General features: G+C 42.4%; 1 protein-coding gene and 1 pseudogene across 10 annotated transcripts in view; both read left to right on the top strand.

The window, feature by feature from the left end:
* Nucleotides 1-21637, top strand: part of hectd1 (HECT domain containing 1) — a 133302-nt gene that overhangs the window by 87732 nt on the left and 23933 nt on the right. For 5 of the 10 annotated variants that reach the window (XM_078233680.1, XM_078233675.1, XM_078233679.1 and 2 more), the window contains exons 23-26: nt 6709-6875; nt 9606-9782; nt 17213-17914; nt 19415-19636. In XM_078233680.1, the coding sequence (XP_078089806.1) occupies nt 6709-6875; nt 9606-9782; nt 17213-17914; nt 19415-19636 (1268 nt within the window). Of the gene's footprint in view, nt 1-6708; nt 6876-9605; nt 9783-17071; nt 17915-19414; nt 19637-21637 lie in introns of all 10 variants that reach the window. The other 5 variants (XM_078233678.1, XM_078233673.1, XM_078233677.1 and 2 more) reach the window with 1 other exon arrangement.
* Nucleotides 8703-9260, top strand: LOC144507063 (small ribosomal subunit protein uS17 pseudogene; annotated as a pseudogene).

Here is a 21637-nt window from a genome sequence, read left to right as displayed (position 1 = left end):
GATCCCTGAGGCACACCGCTGGTCACAGGCCTCCAGTTTGAAAAATAACTCTCTACAACCACCCTCTGGCTTCTGTCAAGAAGCCAATTTTGTATCCATTTAGATACCTCGCCCTGGATCCCGTGAGATTTAACTTTATGCGACAACCTACCATGCGGTACCTTGTCAAAGGCCTTGCTAAAGTCCATGTAGACAACATCAACTGCACTACCTTCTTGGTTACCCCTTCAAAAAACTCAATCAAATTTGTGAGACATGATTTTCCACTCAGAAAGCCATGCTGACTATCCCTAATCAGTCCTTGCCTCTCTAAATGCCTGTAGATCCTGTCTCTCAAAATACCTTCCAACAATTTACCCACCACAGCTGTGAGGCTCACTGGCCTGTCGTTCCCAGGCTTTTCCCTGCTGCCCTTTTTAAACAAAGGCACAACATTTGCCACTCTCCAATCTTCAGGCACCTCACCTGTGACTATCGATGATTCAAATATCTCGGCTGGGGGACCCGCAATTTCCTCCCTCGCCTCCCTCAAGTGTCCTGGGATACACTTCATCAAGTCCCGGGGATTTATCTATCTTGATGCGCTTTAAGACTTCCAGCACCCCCTTCTCTGTAATATGTACACTCCTCAAGACATCACTATTTATTTCCCCAAGTTCCCTAACATCCATGCTTTTCTCAACAGTAAATACTGATGAGAAATATTCATTTAGGATCTCACCCATCTCTTGTGGATCCGCACATAGATGACTTGTTGATCCTTAAGAGGCCCTACTCTCTCCCTTGTTACTCCTTTGCCCTTTATGTATTTGTAGAAGCTCTTTGGATTCTCCTTTGCCTTATCTGCCAAAACAATTTTGTGTCCCCTTTTTGCCCTCCTGATTTCTCCCTTAACTCTACTCCCACACCCCCTATACTCTTCAAGGGATTCGCTTGATCCCAGCTGCCTATGCATGTCATGTGCTTCTTGACCAGAGCCTAGGTTATGACGGACATGAACAGAGTGGATCAGGAGCAGCTGTTCCCCCTCACAAGGGGACATAGTTCAAGATGAGGGTCAAGAGTTTTAGGGGAATGTTAGGAAAAACTTTTTTACCCACAGGGTGATGATGGCCTGGAATGTGTTGCCTTGGGGGGTGGTAGAAGCGGGTTGCCTCACATCCTTTAAAACGTACTTGGATGAGCACGTTGCATGTCATAACATTCAAGGCGATGGACCAAATGCTAGTAGATTGGATTAGGTGGGAGTTCAGGTGTTTCTCGCATGTCGGTGCAGACTCAATGGGCCGAAGGGTCTCTTCTGCGCTGTGTGATTCTATGATTCAATAGGGAGTGAGAAGGTATTGGAGGTTTCGGTGGGCTTAAAAGTGGACAAATGCTCAGATCCGGATGAGTTACATAGAAAATAGGAGCTGGAGGAGGCCATTCAGCCCTTCAAGCCTACTCAACCATTCATTATTATCACGTCTGATCATCCAACTCAATAGCCTGATCCTGCCTTGCCCCAAACCCTTTGAGTCCCCTTTGCCTCAAGTGCTGTATCTAACTGCTTCTTGAAATCTTTTGAATGTTTTGGCCTCAACTACTTTCTGTGGTAGCGAGTTCCACAGGCTGACCACTCTCTTGGTAAATACATTTCTCCTCTGTCCTAAACTCTGTATTCTCTATCCTCAGACTGTGGCATCTGGTTGTGGACAGCCCCACCATCGCGAATATCCTTCTTGCACCTACCCTTTCTAGTCTTGTTAAAATTTTATAGGTTTCTATGAGATCCTCCTTCGTTCTTCTGAATTCCAGCAAATACAATTCGAACCATTTCAATCTATCCTCGTATGCCAGTCCTGCCATCCCAGGAATCAGTCTGGTAAACCTTCTCTTGCACTCCCTTGAGAGCAAGGTCATCCTTCCTCAGACCAAAACTGCACACAATATTCCAGGTGTGGCCTCGCCAAGGCCCTGTATAATTGCATCCAGAAATCCGTGCTCCTCAACTCGAATCCTCTTGCTATGAAGGCCAATATACCATTTGAGCTATGAAAAGAGGCTGGATCGGCTCAGGTTGTTTTCTTTAGAGCAGATAAGGCTGAGGGGAGACCTGATTGAGGTGCAGAACATTATGTAGGGTATGGACAGGGTGGACAGGATGCAGCTTTTCCCTTAATTGAAGGGTCAATATTGGGAGCATAATTTTAAGGTGTGGGATAGGAGGGTTAGAAGAGATTTCAGGAAACATTTTCTCACCCAAAGTGCGGTGGGAATCTGCAATGCACTACATGGAAGAGTAGTAGAAGTCGGAAACCTCTCAACCTTCAAAAGTACGTCAAGGAGCACTTGAAATGTCAACATATTCAAGGCTATGGGCCAAGTGCTGGAAAGTGGGATTAGTGTAGACTTAGTGTAATTTGTCAGTGCAAACTTGATGGGCTGAAGGGACATCTGCCAGATTTGTTCTGCGGCTGGTGGTGAGAGAATCGACATGGGGAAAACCTCATCCTGTCCAATCTTCCTGTCACCGATGCGTCTGTCCATGATGGTAGGAGTAAACACCGCACAGTTCTTGCATGGACCAAGTCCTGCCTTTGCACTGAGGACACACTCAGTCTTGTGTGGCACTTGCAGAATGATAAATGGGGCAGATTCAGAACTGATCTAGCAGCTTAATACTGGGCATCCATGAGATACTATGAGTCATAAGCAGCAACAGAATTGTATTTGGTCACAATCTGCAACCTCATGGTCCAGCAAATTCTCCTGCTTCCTATAACCATCAAGAATCATCCCTGGGTAATTGAAAATGTAGAAAAACATGTCAGAAGTGCAGGGCCTATCTGAACCTGAGTCTGGTGCAGCTACAACAGAGGATTAGTTGCATACTAAACAGCTTTACAGTTCTGCCACACCCAGTTATGAATGGTGGTGGATAATTAAACACGTAACTGGAGGAGACAGCTCTGCAAAACCCTCCATCCTCAATGATGAAGGAACCCAGGACATCAGTGCAAAAGACAAAAAGCTGATGCACTTGCAACAATCTTCAGCAGAAGTGCTCAATGGATGATCCATCTCCACCTCTCCTGAAGTCCGAAGCATCACAGATGCCGATCTTCCATCAATTCTATTTAATCCACGTGATATCAAGGAATAGCTAAATGCACTAGATACAGCGAAGGATAAGAGCCATGACAGCATACCATCTGTATTTTTGAAAACCTCCAAAACTAGCTGCCTCCCCCCCCCGCCCCCCAGCCAAGTTGTTGCAGTACAGCTACAATGCTGGCACCTGCACAACAATGTAGAAAATTGCCAGGGGGTATTTCCTGCCACACCAATTACCACTCTATCAGCCTACTCTGAGTCATTAGCAGAGTGTTGGGAGATGCTGTTGATGCGCACTATGAAGCGGCACTTACGCAGGAATAATCTATTTAGCGGGGCTCTGTTTAGGTTCCATCAGGGCCACTCGGACACAAAGGAGCAATTTATTATGGCCAATCCACCTAACCTGCATATCTTTAGACTGTGGGAGGAAACCGGAGCACCTGGAGGAAACCCACACAGACACTGGGAGAATGTACAAACTCCACACATTGTCACCCACGACCAGAATCGAACCTGGGTCCCTGGCGTTGTGAGGCAGTATTGCGAACCACTGTGCCACCATTTGTTCAAAAAGGGGTGTAATGATGAGCCCAGCAAGTACAGACCAGTCAATTAAACTTTGGTGGTGGAAAAACTTCTACAAACAATAATCAGGGACAAAATTAATAGTCATGTGACAGATAGAGGTTAATAAAGGAAAGCAAGCATGGATTCCTTGAGGGAAAATTGTGCTTAACTAACTTACTGGAATTTTTGTTTTGAAGACCTAAGAGTGGTCTGATGAGAGCAATGCTGTTGTTGTGGTGCAGATGGACTAAGAAACAGCATTTGAAACCAAGTTGCACAACAGACTTGCGAGCAAAATAATGGTTCATGAAATAAAGGGGAAGGTAACAACATGGATATTGTTCTATACTCTATAAAATTGTATGAGTGACAGGAAACAGTGAGTAGTGGTAAATTGATGTTTCGCGGGCTGAAGGAAGGTTTGTAGTGGAGTTCCCCAGGGATCAGCATTGGGACCTTGCTTTTCCTGATATAAATTAATGACCTAGATCTTGATGATTTCAAAATTTGTGGATGATGTGAAACTTGGAAACATTGCAAACTGAGGAGGATAGAACTCCATTGAAGGTATCAATATAGATTGAGAAAGCGGTTAATAAACCATACAATATCCTAGGCTTATTAAATGACACCACAGAATACCAGATCAAGGACGTTCTGTTGAACTTGTATAGGATATGGTTCAGCCTCATCTGGAGTTTTGCATCTATCTGTGTGCCATACTTAAGGGAAGCTAAGACAGCATTGGAGGGGGGATGGTGGGGGAGTACAGAAAAGATTCGTGAAAATGGTTCGAGAGATGAAGAATTTCAGCTATGAAGCTGGATTCCTTTTCTTGGAGAAGAAAAGGTTGAGAGGAAATTTGATAGAGGTATTCAAATCAGTGTAGATGGGGAGAAACTTTCTCACTCATAGGATCAAATGGCCTCCTGCACTATAAAGGATCTCCTTTGAGTTCAAACATAAGATTAAGAGAGATTGTGGTATTTAGTTTTCATAATTTCTGTCCAATATTTGTAATGGTTTTAATTCTAAAGACTTAATGACAGCACAATACGAGGGAGAGCATCTCCAGTGTATGTACAGATGAAGTCAGTGTTGTCATAGTCAGTGATGATCTGTCTGGCTGGGTTAGGCACTTGGTTCCCTAATTCTTTAAAAATCTAAAACCTAAAGTGTGAATAAGGTTTAATTTAGTGGGATTCACAATGTCATTGGAATTAGAAGTGATCATGGATACGGTAAACATTGAATAGAAAACATTAAAAAAACTCATCAAAAGTGAGAATTATGATAGAAATAGCAACAAGTGAAAATAGAGATGAATACTGTTTAAACTTCAATTGAACAGAGCTAGATCCATGTGACTTTGTATCAGCACCTTCCTCAATACCTCCATGTTTAACTCGTTCCTGGGGTGCCTTCCTTTCCATCTGGTGCAATAAAGACCCTGACTCTTCGGTACAGGTCTCTAAGCCTGTACTTTCTTCCAAAAGTGAGGTTTTTAAAATAAAAAAAATTAGGATTTATAACTTTGCAGTCTTGAATCTTTATACCTCATTCACCATCGGTACAGTGAGATGAATCCTCATTATTTTACATTCCTTCGAATTCCTGACATTTTTAATATCATTGTGAATGTGAATACAAAGACCAAAGAGCAAAGAAAATTACAGCACAGAAACAGGCCCTTTGGCCCTCCAAGCCTGCACCGACCATGCTGCCCGACTTAACTAAAACCCCCTACCCTTCCGGGGACCATATCCCTCTATTCTCATTCTATTCATGTATTTGTCAAGACGCCCCTTAAAAGTCACTACTGTATCCGCTTCCACTGCCTCCCCTGGCAACGAGTTCCAGCCACCCACCACTCTGTGTAAAAAAAATCTGCCTCGTACATCTCTTTTAAAACTTGCCCCTCACACCTTGAACCTATGCCCCCTAGTAATTGACTCTTCCACCCTGGGAAAAAGCTTCTGACTATCCACTCTGTCCATGCCTCTCAATCTTGTAGACTTCTATCAGGTCTCCCCTCAACCTCCGTCGCTCCAATGAGAACAAACAAAGTTTCTCCAACCTCTCCTCGTAGCTAATGCCCTGGATACCAGGCAACATCCTGGTAAATCTTCTCTGTACCCTCTCCAAAGCCTCCACATCCTTCTGGTAGTGTGGCGACCAGAATTGAACACTAGATTCCAAGTGCGGCCTAGCTAAGGTTCTATAAAGCTGCAACATGACTTGCCAATTTTTAAACTCAATGCCCCGGCCGATGAAGGCAAGCATGCCGTATGCCTTCTTGACTACCTTCTCCACCTGCATTGTCACTTTCAGTGACCTGTGTACCTGTACACCGAGATCCCTTTGCCTATCAATATTCTTAAGGGTTCTGCCATTTACTGTATATTTCCTATCTGTATTAGACCTTCCAAAATGTATTACTTCACATTTGTCTGGATTAAACTCCATCTGCCACCTCTCCGCCCAAGTCTCCAACTGATCCATATCTTGCTGTATCCTCTTGATGGTCCTCATCGCTATCCGCAAATCCACCAACCTTTGTGTTGTCTGCAAACTTACTAATCAATCCAGTTACGTTTTCCTCCAAATCATATATACGAACAGCAAAGGTCCCAGCACTGATCCCTGAGGAACACCACTTGTCACAGCCCTCCGTTCAGAAACGCACCCTTCCACTGCTATTCCTCTGTCTTCTTTGACCGAGCCAGTTTTGTATCCACCTTGCCAGCTCACCTCTGATCCCATGCGACTTCACCTTCTGCACCAGTCTGCCATGAGGGACCTTGTCAAAGGCCTTACTGAAGTCCATGTAGACAACATCCACTGCCCTACCCTCATCAATCATCATCGTCACTTCCTCGAAAAACTCGAATGTGCAAACAAAGCTTTCCAGTAGAGTCAGGGTTTGGTAAATTCTAAAACAGCAGTGTTTTTATATGCTTAACTGTTTTTATCAAAAGCTTACAGTGCGTTTCCAGATGTGTCAAAATTTTTGGCCAAATTTCAAAACAAAATTATGTTTAGGTCTACAGCAACATGGCCTCTGGATTCTCCGAAGGATGAGAAACAGGGATGGCGACATATTCGGATTAAACAGATGGGTAAAAATGCCAGTGGGCAGACTCATTACCTCTCCCTCTCAGGTTTTGAACTGTATGGGACAGTCTCTGGTGCATGTGAAGACCAACTAGGTAAGAAAATTGCTGTTAAAGCATGAACATTTCAGAATTATTTATAATACATTAGTTTACAAAATTAATGCAGATGTACTTTTTTATTCACTTTGTCCTCTGACTTCCTTGTCTTGTAAAGTTCAGCATTTTGTTTTGAAATGTATCTTAATTTGAAGCCAAAAGGAAATTGTGGAGAAACACCTCAGTTCAGATATGCTGATATGATCAAGTTGCCATGGGGAGAGAACTTTGAACAGAATCTGAGTGTGGTAGCACTTTTAACACCTATTCACTGTATTTCATAGAAAAGGGGCAGCTGCTCTTTGAGACATGAAAATAAAGGAGCACCCAAAAGCAAGATGAGCAATTTTATATGTCATGTTAATGACTAAGCAGGATGCTTTCTAGAGCTATGGTTCCCAACCTGTGTATCAGCAAAAAAGATTGAAAATGATTAAAAATTCATTTAACTAAACTAACCATCGTCTTCAGCTCTGTGATCAGCATCTCCAAGACCCAAAGTACCTTTGGCCTCCTATGCGTGCAGGGCCAGGAAAGAGCCACACACGCACGGTTGAGATTTTTTATGTTGAGCATGACCAACGGGACTTGGAGCTGAAAACAAAGGCCCCATATGCCCCCACAAAAAGTGAAAACCCTGGGAGAAGTGAGAGACATGGAGAAGTAAAAAATGGCATATGCTGTTCTGAAAATCATAATATTGCAACCATGCCAATAACTTGTATCAATAACAAAAACAGAAAATGCTGGAAAAGAGCTAATGTTTTGAGTCTGGATGAGTCCCAGAGCTTGCAGGCTTGAACTGTTAGCTCTGTTATCTCCACAGATGCTGTCAGACCTGCTGAGGTTTTGCAGCATTTTCTGTTTTTGTTTCAGATTTCAGCATCTGCAGTAATTTGCTTTTAATTTGTACCGATAGTAATGTGCAGCTAATGCCTAGATATGAGATTAACATTACGTTGAGACTTCAGTCCTGCAATTCAGCTTTCTTCTGTTTTTTAAATTGTTACCATTTTTCTGCCTGAGGTAATAGTACTCGAAATATTAATACAAAAGTGAAATGCTGCAGATGCTGGAAATCTGACATAAGAAGAAAAATCTGTGGGGAAAAACAGTCAGCATTCACATTGATGACCATTTCAAAATCTTACAATAGGTGTGCTTCCAATTTTTTTATAGTATAGAAGTGTGCCAAGACCCACACAAGGTTGAGAACCACTGTTCTAGAGTTCAGTTTCTATTCAAAAGAAAGGGAACAAAACATCTGGCACTCTTGGAGGATTAAGGAGTGTAAAGTATTTCAGGTGTGCCTTGCTGATGGTGATTGTATCTGGGAAAACATGGGCTGAAGGGGAACAATTGTCGAAGGATACTGGAATTCAACCTGGAATGCTGAGAGAAGTGAATCTCTACAGTGGAGTGACTGTTAAACTGTTACTGTAATGCTACCATCTTCCAGAAGCATGATGCACTGTTAAAGGGTTTTGAAAGGTATATTTCTGAAGTGTTAGTTAGTTAATGCAAAAATGGTTTTTCTTGCATGGAGATGATCTTTCTTCAGAATTATTCCACCTGAAACATTAACACTGTTCCTCACCACAGATGATGCCTGACCTCCTGAGTATTTCCAGCAGTTATTTTTATTTCAGATTTCCAGTATGCACGGTGTTTTGCTTCTGTACCTTTACCTTTGTACCTTTACCCTTTCCAAATATTGGTAAACAACCAATATTTAAAACTAAAGTAATATTTAATCTATGTTGACTTTAGTTTTTCTTTGTTACAGTACACAAGCTTAAAACGTGGAATCCTGTCCTTTTATTCTTTCTGTTGGTCTCTGGGAAATTCACCTCTTTTAGGGTACAGATGCTTTAGGGAATTCACCTTCTGAGGCGCGAGATGGCAGACAATCAGACTGAGAGAGCTTGCCAAAAGCAGCCCACCATCTTCCAGAAAAAGAAGAGGGCAGTTGTGGGCGAAGGCAGCAAGGAAAAGCTTCCTCGCTACTATCGTAACGTAGGCCTGGGGTTTCAAGACTCCATGCGAGGCCATTGATGGGACCTGCATTGACAAGAAGTGTCCATTCACAGGCAATGTGTCAATCTGGGGCCGGATCCTGACAGGTGTTGTGACTAACATGAAGATGCAGTGGACCATTATTATTCGCAGAGATTACCTGCACTACATCAGGAAGTACAACCACATTGAAAAACGACACAAGAACATGTCTGTTCACCTATCGCCCTGCTTCATGGATGTACAGAATGGAGACAGTGTGACTGGGGGGGCGGGGGGTGGGGGGGGAGTGCCGGCCCTTCAGTAAGACTGCGCTCAAGATCACTAAAGCCGCAGGAGCCAAAAAAACAGTTCCAGAAATTTTGAATATGATTGTAAAGTAAATCAGCCGCAATAAATCCTTTGTGAACAGACAAAAGGATTTGAGGTTCTTGCCAGATCGAACCCAAAGGCTTTAAAACTGGTACACTGTTGCAATAAGAATGCTAATTTGACACCAGGTGTTTTGGAAGTGTCTGCTACTTGGATAAACATTGTACCTAATGCAGATAGACAGTTGTAAAAAGTTAGTTTTTTTAAATTCCCAGACCATAGTCAACCGAACATAGTATGTAGGATATGTAATTTACTATTAATTAATCATTCTCTGTTTCTTTTCTCTCTATCCCCTCCAAAAGAGATATGATATTTACTATTCCGTTTCCTTCATAGGAAAAGCAGCTAAGGAAGCAGAAGCCAACCTAAGGAGACAAAGACGCCTGGTGCGTTCTCAGGTTCTGAAGTACATGGTGCCAGGTGCACGTGTAGTTAGAGGCATTGACTGGAAATGGAGAGATCAAGATGGCAATCCACCAGGTGAAGGCACTATCACAGGAGAACTGCATAATGGTAAACCAGTACGATTTGTTTTTATCCTTGCAGCACTAAATGCAGTATTTGTCATGCTTAGTGATGTGTAGTGGTCTTGAATAGAAAATCTAGAGTCTTCATTTCGAAATTCTTGTCATGGTTAAAAACGAGAACCCAGGTTTGAGTGAAATGTAAATTCCCGATTCTCGGTGTGAAATGCATCTGTGCTGGTAATGTTTTTTGTGACCTTGCGTGTGAGCTGTTTTTTTGCAGTTTTCTCTACTTCACCTGTATTTCACGACGCTAGGTTTCATTCCAGTCCAAATTCATTATGTCCGATGGTAGAATTCAAAATACTGTGAGATGAAGTGCTCATAAATTACTGCAAAATGTTGAAAAAAATAGAATCTTCATTGTTTTTGCTGATCAAATACAAACCTTTAAAGTTTGGATCTAACTTGTTTGATTTGTTTGAGCCACTTGGGAGAGTTTAAACAAATTTGGCGGGGGGGGTGGGACCCAAAGCAGTAGTGGGACAGAAGAGAAGGTTGAGGACAGCACAGAAGTTAAAGAGAGCACATTAAATAGTAAAGGCAGTGTCAGTAATCGTAGTACCAGACACATCAGGCAAAAGTAAAACAGAGAGCAAGGGAAGTCCAGATTAAACTGTGTTTATTTCAATGCAAAAGGCCTGACAGGCAAGGCAGATGAACTCAGGGCATAGATGAGTACATGGGACTGCGATATTATAGCAATTACTGAAACATGGCTAAGGGAGGGACAGGACTGGCAGCTCAATGTTCCAGGGTACAGATGCTAGAGAAAAGATAGAACAGGAGATAAGAGAGGAGGGGAAGTTGCACTTCTGATTAAGGAAAACATCCTAGCAGAACTGAGAGGGGATATATCTGAGGGTTTGCCCACTGAGTCTGTATGGGTAGAACTGAGAAATAAGAAGGGGAATATCACTTTGATAGACCCCCAAATAGTCAGTGGAAAATTGAGGAACAAATATGTAAGGAGATTACAGATAGCTCCAAGAGAAAGGGGTGGCACAATGGTTAGCATTGCTGCCTCACAGCTCCAGGGACCTGGGTTCGACTCCTGGCTTGGATCACTGTCTATGTGGAGTCTTCATATTCTCCCCATGTCTGCATGGGTTTCCTCCGGGTGCTCCGGTTTCCTCCTACAGCCCAAAGATGTGCGGGTTAGGTTGATTGGCCATGCTAAATTGCCCCTTAGTCTCCTGGAATGCTTAGGTTAGAGGGATTAGCGGGATAAATATGTAGAGTTGTGGGGATAGGGCCAAGGTGGGATTGTGGTCTGTGAAAACTCAATGGGCCGAATGGCCTCCTTCTGCACTGTAGGGATTCTATAAGAAAAATAGAGTGGCAATAGTAGGGAATTTTAATTTTCCCAACATTGACTGGGACAGCCATAGTATTAGAGGGTTGGATGGAGAAAAATTTGTTGAGTGCATTCAGGAGAATTTCTCATTCAGTATGTGGATGGCCTGACTAGAGAGGGGGCAAAACCTGAACTCCACTTGGGAAATAAGGAAGGGCAGGTGACAGAAGTGTTAGTGAGGGATCACTTTGGGACCAGTGAACATAATTCTATTAGTTTTAAGATAGCTATGGAGAATGATAGGTATAGCCCAAAAGGTAACATTCTAAATTGGGGCAAGGCCAATTTTGATGGTACCAGGCAGGAACTTTCAAAAGTTAATTGGGGGAGTCTATGGGAAGGCAAAGGGATGTCTGGTAAGTGGCACGCTTTCAAAAGTGTGTTAACCAGTGTTCAGGGTAAACATATTCCTACTAGAGTGAAGGGCAAGGCTGGTAGAAGTAGGGAACCCTGGATGACTCAGGATTTTGAGGCCCTGGTCAAGTAGAAGAAGAAGGAGGCACATGACATGCATAAGTAGCTGGGATCAAGTGGATCCCTTGAAGAGTAGACGGAGGTTGAGGGGAGAGCTGATAGAAGTCTACAAGATTGAGAGTCATGGACAGAGTGGATAGTCAGAAGCTTTTTCCCAGGGTGGAAGAGTCAATTACTAGGGGACATAGGTTTAAGGTGCGAGAGGCAAGTTTTAAAAGAGATGTACGAGGCAGATTTTTAAAAAAAGTGGTGGGTGGCTAGAACCCGTTGCCGGGGGAGGTACTGGGAGCAGATACGGCAGTGACTTTTAAGGGGCGTCTTGACAAGTACATGAATGAGATGGGAATAGAGGGATATGGTCCCCGGAAGCGTAGGGGGTTTTAGTTAAGTCGGGCAGCATGGTCGGTGCAGGCTTGGAGGGCCGAAGGGCCTGTTCCTGTGCTGTAATTTTCTTTTGTTCTTTGAGTATAGAGTGTGTAGGAGTAGAGTTAAGAGAGAAATCAGGAGGGCAAAAAGGGAATGCGAGATTGTTTTGGCAGATAATGCAAAGGAGAATCCAAAGAACTTCGACAAATACATAAAGGACAAAAGAGTAACTAGGGAGAGAGTAGGGCCTCTTAAGGATCAACAAGGTCATCTATGTGCGGAACCACAAGAGATGGGTGAGATCCTAAATGAATATTTCTCATCAGTATGTACTGTTGAGAAAAGCATGGATGTTGGGGAACTTGGGGAAATAAATAGTGATGTCTTGAGGAGTGTACATATAACAGAGGAGGAGGTGCTGGAAGTCTTAAATCGCATCAAGGTAGATAAATCCCCAGGGCCTGATGAAGTGTATCCCGGGACATTGTGGGAGGCAAGGGAGGAAATTGCAGTTCCCCTAGCAGAGATATTTGAATCATCAATCGTCACAGGTGAGGTGCCTGAAGATTGGAGGGTGGCAAAATCTTCAGTCGTCCAGGGTCCCCCACTTCTACCAGCCTTGCCCTTCATTCTAGTAGGAATGTGTTTACCCTGAACACTGGTTAACACACTTGTTTAAAAAGGGCTGTGGGGAAAAGCCTGGGAACTACAGGCCGGTGAGCCTCACATCTGTAGTGGGTACGTTGTTAGGTATTTTGAAAGACAGGATCGACAGATCTAGAGAAGCAAGGACTGATTAGAGACAGTCAGCATGGCTTTGTGAGTGGAAGACTGCTACATAAAATAAAGGTGCATGGTGTTACGGGTAATGTATTAGCATGGATAGAGGATTGGTTGACTAACAGAAAGCAAAGAGTGGGGGTAAATGGGTGTTTTTCTGGTTGGCGATCAGTGACTAGTGGTGTGCCTCAGGGATCAGTGTTGGGACCGCAATTGTTTACAATATACATAAATGATTTGGAGTTGGGGACCAAGTGTAGTGTGTCAAAATTCACAGATGACACTAAGATGGGTGGAAGAGCAAAGTGTGCAGAGGACGCTGAAAGTCTGCAAAGGGATAGATAGTCTAAGTGAGTGGGCGAGGGTCTGGCAGATGGAGTACAATGTTGGTAAATGTGAGGTCATCCATTTTGGTAGGAATAACAGCAAAATGGACTATTATTTAAATGGTAAAAAATTGCAGCATGCTGCTGTGCAGAGGGACCTGGGTGTCCTTGTGCACGAATCTCAAGGAGTTGGTTTGCAGGTGCAGCAGGTAATTAAGAAGGCAAATGGAATTTTATCCTTCATTGCTAGAGGGATGGAGCTTAAAAACAGCGAGGTTATGTTGCAGCTGTATAAGGTGCTGGTAAAGCCACACCTGGAGTACTGTGTACAGTTTTGGTCTCCTTATTTGAGAAAGGATACACTGGCACTAGAGGGGGTGCAGAGCAGATTCTCACTAGGTTGATTCCAGAGTTGAGAGGGTTGGCTTATGAGGAGAGACTGAGTAGACTGGGGCTATACTCATTGGAATTCAGAAGAATGAGGGGAGACCTTATAGAAACATATAAGATTATGAAGGAAATAGATAAGATCGAAGCAGGGAAATTGTTTCCACTGGCAGGTGAAACTAGAACTTAGGGGGCATAGCCTCAAACTAAAGGGAAGCAGATTTAGGACCAAGTTGAGGAGGAACTTCTTCACACACCGGGTTGTGAATCTATGGAATTCCCTGCTCAGTGAAGCAGTTGAGGCTACCTCATTGAATGTTTTTAAGGCAAGGATAGATAAATTTTTGAACAGTAAAGGAATTAAGGGTTATAGTGAGCGGGTGGGTAAGTGGAGCTGAGTCCACAAAAAGATCAGCCATGATCTTATTGAATGGCGGAGCAGGCTCGAGGGGCCAGATGGCCTACTCCTGCTCCTAGTTCTTATGTTCTTAAAAATCATGTCTCACAAATTTGATTGAGTTTTTTGAAGGGGTAACCAAGAAGGTAGATGAGGGCAGTGCAGTTGATGTTGTCTACATGGACTTTAGCAAGACCTTTGGCAAGGTACTGCATGGTAGGTTGTTGCATAAGGTTAAATCTCTCGGGATCCAGGGTGAGATAGCTAAATGGATACAAAATTGGCTTGCTGACAGAAGCCTGAGGGTGGTTGTAGAGGGTTGTTTTTCAAACTGGAGGCCTGTGCCCAGTGGTTTGCCTCGGATCAGTGCTGGGTCCACTGTTATTTGTCATTTTTTATATAGATGATTTGGATGAGAATATAGGAAGCATGGTTAGTAAGTTTGTAGATGACACCAAGGTTGGTGGCATAGTGGACAGTGAAGAAAATTATCTAGGATTGCAAAGGGATCTTTGATCAATTGGGCCATTGGGCTGACGAATGGCAGATGGAGTTTAATTTAGATAAATGCGAGGTGATGCATTTTGGTAGATTGAACCAGGGCAGGACTTACTCAGTTAATGGTAGGGCGTTGGGGAGAGTTATAGAACAAAGCGATTTAGGGGTGCAGGTTCATAGTTCCTTGAAAGTGGAGTCACAGATGGACAGAGTGGTGAAGAAGGCATTTGGTGTACTTGGTTTCATTGGTCAGAACATTAAATACAGGAGTTGGGATGTCTTGTTGAAGTTTTACAAGACATTGGTAAGGCCACATTTGGAATACTGTGTACAGTTCTGGTCACCCTAATATAGAAAGGATATTATTAAAGTAGAAAGAGTACAGAAAAGATTTACTAGGATGCTACCGGGGCTTGATGTTTTGAGTTATAAGGAGAGGCTGGATAGACTGGGACTTTTTTCTCTGGAGCGTCGGAGGCTGCAGGGTGATCTTATAGAGGTCTATAAAATATTGAGGGGCATAGAGCACCTAGACAGTCAATATCTTTTCCCAAGGGTAGGGGAGTCTAAAACTAGAGGGCATAGGTTTAAGGTGAGAGGGGAGAGATACAAAAGTGTCCAGAGGGGCAATTTTTTCTCACAGGATGGTGTTTGGAACAAGCTGCCAGAGGTAGTTGTAGAGACGGGTGCAAATTTGTCTTTTAGAAAGCATTTAGACAGTTACATGGGTAAGTTGGCTGTAGAGGGATATGGACCAAACATGGGCAATTGGGACTAGCTTCGGGGTTTAGAAAGAAAAGGGGCGGCATGGTCAAGTAGGGCCAAAGGGCCTGTTTCCGTGCTGTAAACCTCTATGACTCTACGATAACCTCTGTGTTCCAATTCTTACAAGCCAGCTAAGAACAATCACGATGTGTGGGGAAACACTAATATTTGGATTTTATTTTTCTATGATTTGTCTTTGCACTCACCTTCTCAGTTGGTTTAAAAAGCAGGTGCTTGAAAGTATTTCGCCCAGTTACTTAATTGAAAGCATTTTTTTAAATTGCCAGTCTGACAACTAAATTTTCAATGCTATGAGATTGTTCTTTTGTCTGATTTTGGGTCATCAAGGGAAGAAATTATTATCTGACTTTGGGGTTCTGAATCCTATGCTGGTGACTGAGAAAATGGTGAATGTAATGAAGTATTTTGGCTCTGTTTTCACCAAGTACGATGAAAGTAAGATTGTAGGAACATCTGACTAAGATGTGCATCGGTCACAACTGGAGATGAGAAAATGCAGCAAAAAACATTTCATGAATGTCCAAGTGGCAAAGTACCCATAATTTTCTAAAAACATATGTTGGGTTGGAGGGTGACCAAGTTGAACCTATGTTCAAGAGAGAGCTATATCAAAACATTTTAAACTGGTGCGACATTTGGAATTAATTGTACAGGATGAAATTGATTAAGAGCTTGAAGCACATGGGCTAAACAGTTCAATCAGGATGAACCTCATGGGGCAGGTTGTGCTTGACTAATTTCACAATAGTTGCAGCCGAGAAGGAGATCAATTGGCCTGTTAAGGCTGCAAAGGCTCTCTGAAGGAGCAATTTACCTTTTGACACCTTTTTTCCATAGCCCACAGTTCTCATTTGCAAAGGACATGCAGGAATATTCAAAAGGCTTTTTAATGAGATTCTTCAAAAGAAATGTTAGGAAAAGCAAAAGCTATGATATTTGAAGGTTTGTTAGGTTAGAATAGTCGTGCAAGCAAAATTGGTTAATGATTGGAGGGATGATTAATTTGTGCCCTATATTGAATTTTCTGCTCATCAAGATGAAAGATGCTTTCCTATTGTACATGTGTCTGCACTTGTCCACGTAAGATGTAGCTCAACATGATGTGAAGTAAAACTTCCCACTCTATGCTTCCGCCCCAACTTCAGAAGGAAGTTTACGTGCCAGTGTAATAGTTTTTCTGTTTTCCACAGCAGCCACCCTATGACCTTTCTGAATGGATTGCTGCTGAATTAGACAGTTTTGGGCTGAAGCCCCACGCTCAATAGTGTGGTTGCTGCTGAAATGTATCTCGCTGTCAGCAAGGAAAACTTTTTAATGTGCTTTTTCAGAATTGAAACTAACTATCCTGTGCTAGTTTTCAGTTCAGGTGTGGATGTATTGTATTGATGTCAGACAGCACATCATTACCAGTCAAAACTCCTTTATTTAACTGAAATTCAAGAGCAGTTCTATGCTTTGTTCTGAATACAGTCTAATTATATGCCAGGTATTACTCTCTTCTGCGTGACTTTCAGCTTGGCATTTGCAATACTACATTTCTTTATCTTTCTATTACTCAATTTTTCCTTCTTGCACTGCTTCACTGGGACCAGACTACAATTTTGTTTTAAATTCCAAAATAAATGTTAAACACAAACAATATTAAGCTGTCATAATGAATACACAATGCACAGAAGTATTTTGATTTCCTTTGTGCTAGCTGTGGTTCCCTTAACCCCTCTTCAGACAGTGAACAACTCAGCAGAAAATAATTGTGAAGTTAGCTATTAACAGTGCTAATTATTTGCTGTAAAAACAATGTGACTGTTTCAAGTAAAGCAATAGTCTGGTCCCGTGGGGTGAAGCTGCTGTCCATATAGCTACTGTCTGCTTTCTGCTGGGTCTGATAAACTCCTGTCCCTTTCCAGGCTGGATTGATGTCACCTGGGATGCTGGTGGCTCTAACTCTTATCGTATGGGCGCAGAAGGAAAATTTGACCTCAAGCTTGCACCAGGGTACGACCCTGATTCAGCGCCATCACCCAAACCTGTTTCATCCACTGTTTCAGGCACAGCGCAGGCATGGAGCAGCTTGGTGAAAAACAACTGCCCAGACAAGATGGCGGCTACTGCACCGGGCTCCTCCAGTCGAAAAGGAAGCAGCAGTTCTGTGTGTAGCGTGGCTAGTAGCAGCGATATAAGCTTGAGCTCATCTAAAATGGATCGCAGATCTGAAAGCGTATTGGAACAGACAACTGCTTCTGGTACAGACAGTCACGAACCTATCGTTGTCCTTTCTGCTGCTGATATTTTGCCCCAAGGAGTCGTCGGATCAACTTCCAGTGCCAGTACCAGCACCTTGACTGCAGACACAGCAAGTGAAAATGTGGATAGGAAGTCTGTTCCTGATGCCACAATGCGTAATTCTGGAGAATCTGGTGCAATATCAATGGGTATTGTTAGTGTGAGCTCCCCTGATGTGAGTTCAGTAGCTGAATCATCAAACAAGGAAGCAACATCGCAACGTCCACTTAGTTCTTCAGCAAGTAACAGACTTTCAGTAAGTTCACTGTTGGCTGCTGGGGCACCCATGAGCTCGAGTGCCAGTGTGCCCAATCTGTCTTCAAGGGAAGCCTCCAGCCTTATGGAATCTTTTGTACGACGAGTTGCTAATATAGCACGTACCAACGCCACCAATAATATGAATCTAAGCCGCAGTAGCAGTGATAACAACACTAATACTCTGGGACGGAATGTCATGAGTACTGCAAGTAAGTGATTCCAGTAAGATTTTTTCACGACTCAAATATTTTGGTATTTCATTAAAATCTTTTAATTGTCATCCTCAATGTCATGAAAATATTCTTCTTCCAAATTTCTAATGCCACCAGGAGTCCTGGATCCTCATTTTGACAACTAATACCCTTATTATTTGGGCCTGCAGGCCCTTTATTTCCCCCACCCATCCTCCTACAATTTTCCTCCTCGAGTCTACTGCTAATAAAAAATTTTTTAGGTGACTAAGCACTTGTTTTGACATTTATGGCAAGATATATGATGCTAACAATTAAAACATGTGTTTTGCCATCAAGCATCCTCATGCAGTTCTGATACCAGCATTTTTATTGAGCTTGAGCACATTGGAAGGACAAACCAAAGTAGAATGTACAGGGTAAATGGTAGGACTCTGAAGAGTGCAGTTGAACAGAGGGATCTGGGAATACAGGTACAGAATTCCCTAAAAGTGACGTCACAGGTGGATAGGGTCGTAAAGAGTGCCTTTGGTACATTGGCCGTTATAAATCGGAGTATCGAGTATAAAAGTTGGAGTGTTATGGTAAGGTTATATAAGGCATTGGTAAGGCCGAATTTGGAGTATTGTGTACAGTTTTGGTCACCTAGTTACAGGAAGGATGTAAATAAGGTTGAAAGAGTGCAGAGAAGGTTCACAAGGATGTTGCCGGGACTTGAGAAGCTGAGTTACAGAGAGAGATTGAATAGGTTGGGACTTTATTCCCTGGAGCATAGAAGATTGAGGGGAGATTTGATAGAGGTGTATAAGATTTTGCTGGGTATAGATAGAGTGAATGCAAGCAGGCTTTTTCTGCTGAGGCTAGGGGAGAAAAAAACCAGAGGGCATGGATAAGGGTGAAAGGAGAAAAGTTTAAAGGGAATATTAGGGGGGGCTTCTTCACGCAGAGAGTGGTGGGAGTGTGGAATGAGCTGCCGGATAAAGTGGTAAATGCTTTTAACATTTAAGAAAAACTTGGACGGGTTCATGGATGAGAGGGGTGTGGAGGGATATGGTCCAAGTGCAGGTCAGTGGGACTAGGCAAAAAATGGTTCGGCGCAGACAAGAAGGGCCAAAAGGCCTGTTTCTGAGCTGTAATTTTCTATGGTTGTCACTTAATATTTGGCAACAATATTAAGGGTACTTGGTTTGTTTGAACAATGAAAATAATATTAAATAGAATAAACGCTAAATTCTGGCTCAAAGCAGTGTTTTTATTTTGTGTTTTCCTTGTTCTTTATGTATATCAGCACAGCCTTGAATTGCTATAAGGCAGAGGATTTAAACTATTTACTTCAATTCACCTGTTTTAAAATCAAGGAATCAAGCACAAAAAGTCAATCTGTTAGGTTTTCAATAATTGTTGGTGAAGAATAAAACATTGAACTTTATACAAATTGCTGAAATTCACATTAAGAATTTTTTTGTTTTTTTGAAGAACGTGGGAGTAATTCAATATTTTATTTCCTGAAACTTATAGCTTCTCCTCTTATGGGTGCCCAGAGTTTCCCAAACCTCACAACTACTGGTACCACATCAACTGTCACCATGTCAACTTCCAGCGTCACCAGTAGCAACAATGTAGCAACAGCAACCACTGGTTTGTCAGTCGGTCAGTCACTCAGTAACACTCTGACAACCAGCCTGACATCCACTTCCAGTGAAAGTGACACAGGTCAAGAAGCAGAATTTTCTTTATATGGTAGGTTATTATCAAGGACTGTAGAGGTGAGAATACCTTTATCATATTGTCTGTGTTGAATTCTGTGTATGCTGGTTGCTTAGTGTAGGTATTACCTTAAAATATTTCCCCATTGAAGTTCTACTGGATATGATCAAGTTCCATAAATGCTAATTGTGTGTGTGGACAATGCTTGATGATTTGAATGAATTATACACAACTGGAAAGAAAGACATCTTAATGTCCTCAGGCGATTATTTAGTGGTGTGGTTGAGGAGTGTTTAAACTAGAATGGCAGGGGGTGAGAACCTAAGCATGATGACAAGAGAAAGAGAAACAAGGCCAACTAAAAGTAAGAACAGCGAAAAGCAAAAACGAGAGATGGTAATCAATGGAGAGGGGGAAATAGGGCCACAGTACAAAGAAAAGTTAAGGTGATTAAAAATGTCGAAAGGGTTAGCCTAAAGATTTTGTGAAGATAGACAAACTGACAGCGCAAATCGAGATATATGGATATCATCTCAGCCATTGTCGAGACATGAATGAAAGGAGACCAAAACAAGGAACTTGATATCCAAGGATATTTGACCTTTTGGAAAGACAAGAAGGGAGGTAGAGGAAGACAAGAAGGTGGGGTAGCATTATTAGTGAGAGATGAAATGAGGTCAGTTGTGAGAAACAATCTAGGCTTGGATGATGTAGAGTCCATTTGGGTGGGGATTTTTTAAAAAAACAGCAAGGGAAAGAAGACATTGTCGCCAAAGAAGACATGAGTAGTGCATAACCAAACAGTAGCCACACTGTCAGAATGGGTATAGATCAGCAAATAATAGCAGCATGTAATTATAGGTGACTTTAATCCTCATATTGATTGGGTTAATCAAGTTGCAAAGGGCAGTTGTGACAACAAATTGATAGAGTGCATTAGGGATAGTTTCCTTGTGCAATATGTCATGGGGCTAACCAGGGAACAGGCTACCTTGGATCAGGAAATGGGTAATGACGCAGGTTTAGTAAATTACCTCAGAGTAAAAGATCCCTTAGGAAGTAATGCTTATAATATAATAGAATTTAATATTCATTTTGAGAATAAGAAAATTGGGTCGGAAACAACTGTTTAATTAAATAAAGGGAATTACAATGAAATGGGGATAGAGTTAGCTAAAGTGAATTCATAGTCATTGAGGTTTACAGCATGGAAACAGGCCCTTTGGCCCAACCTGTCCATGCCCCCTATTTTTTTTAAAACCCCTAAGCTAATCCCAATTGCCTGCATTTGGCCCATGTCCCTCTATATCCATCGTACCCATGTAACTATCTAAATGCTTTTTAAAAGATAAAATGTACCCGTCTCTACTACTACCTCTGGCAGCTTGTTCCAGACACTCACCACCCTCTGTGTGAAAAAATTGCCCCTCTGGACACTTTTGTATCCCTCCCCTCTCAACTTAAACCTATGCCCTCTAGTTTTAGACTCCCCTACCTTTGGGAAAAGATATTGACTATCTACCTTGTCTATGCCCCTCATTATTTTATAGACCTCTGTAAGGTCACCCCTCAGCCTCCTACGCTTCAAAGAAAAAAGTCCCAGTCTACTCAGCCTCTCCTTCTAACTCAATCCATCAAGTCCCGGTAGCATCCTAGTAAATCTTTTCTGCACTCTTTCTAGTTTAATAATAATATCCTTTCTATAATAGGGTGACCAGAATTGCACAGTATTCCAAGTGTGGCCTTACTAATGTCTTGTACAACTTTAACAAGACATCCCAATTCCTGTATTCAATGTTCTGACCGATGAAACCAAGCATGCCGAATGCCTCCTTCACCACTCTGTCCACCTGTGACTCCACTTTCAAGGAGCTATGAACATGTACCCCATGATCTCTTTGTTCTGTAACTCTCTTCAACGCTCTACCATTAACTGAGTAAATCCTGCCCTGGTTCAATCTACCAAAATGCATCACCTCGCATTTGTCTAAATTAAACTCCATCTGCCATTCATCAGTCCACTGGCCCAATTGA

Source organism: Mustelus asterias, chromosome 18 (assembly GCF_964213995.1).
Source record: "Mustelus asterias chromosome 18, sMusAst1.hap1.1, whole genome shotgun sequence".
Lineage (NCBI taxonomy): Eukaryota > Metazoa > Chordata > Chondrichthyes > Carcharhiniformes > Triakidae > Mustelus > Mustelus asterias.
The sequence above is the reverse complement of the archived record's forward strand: the minus strand, read 5'-3'. Positions and strand labels throughout refer to the sequence as shown.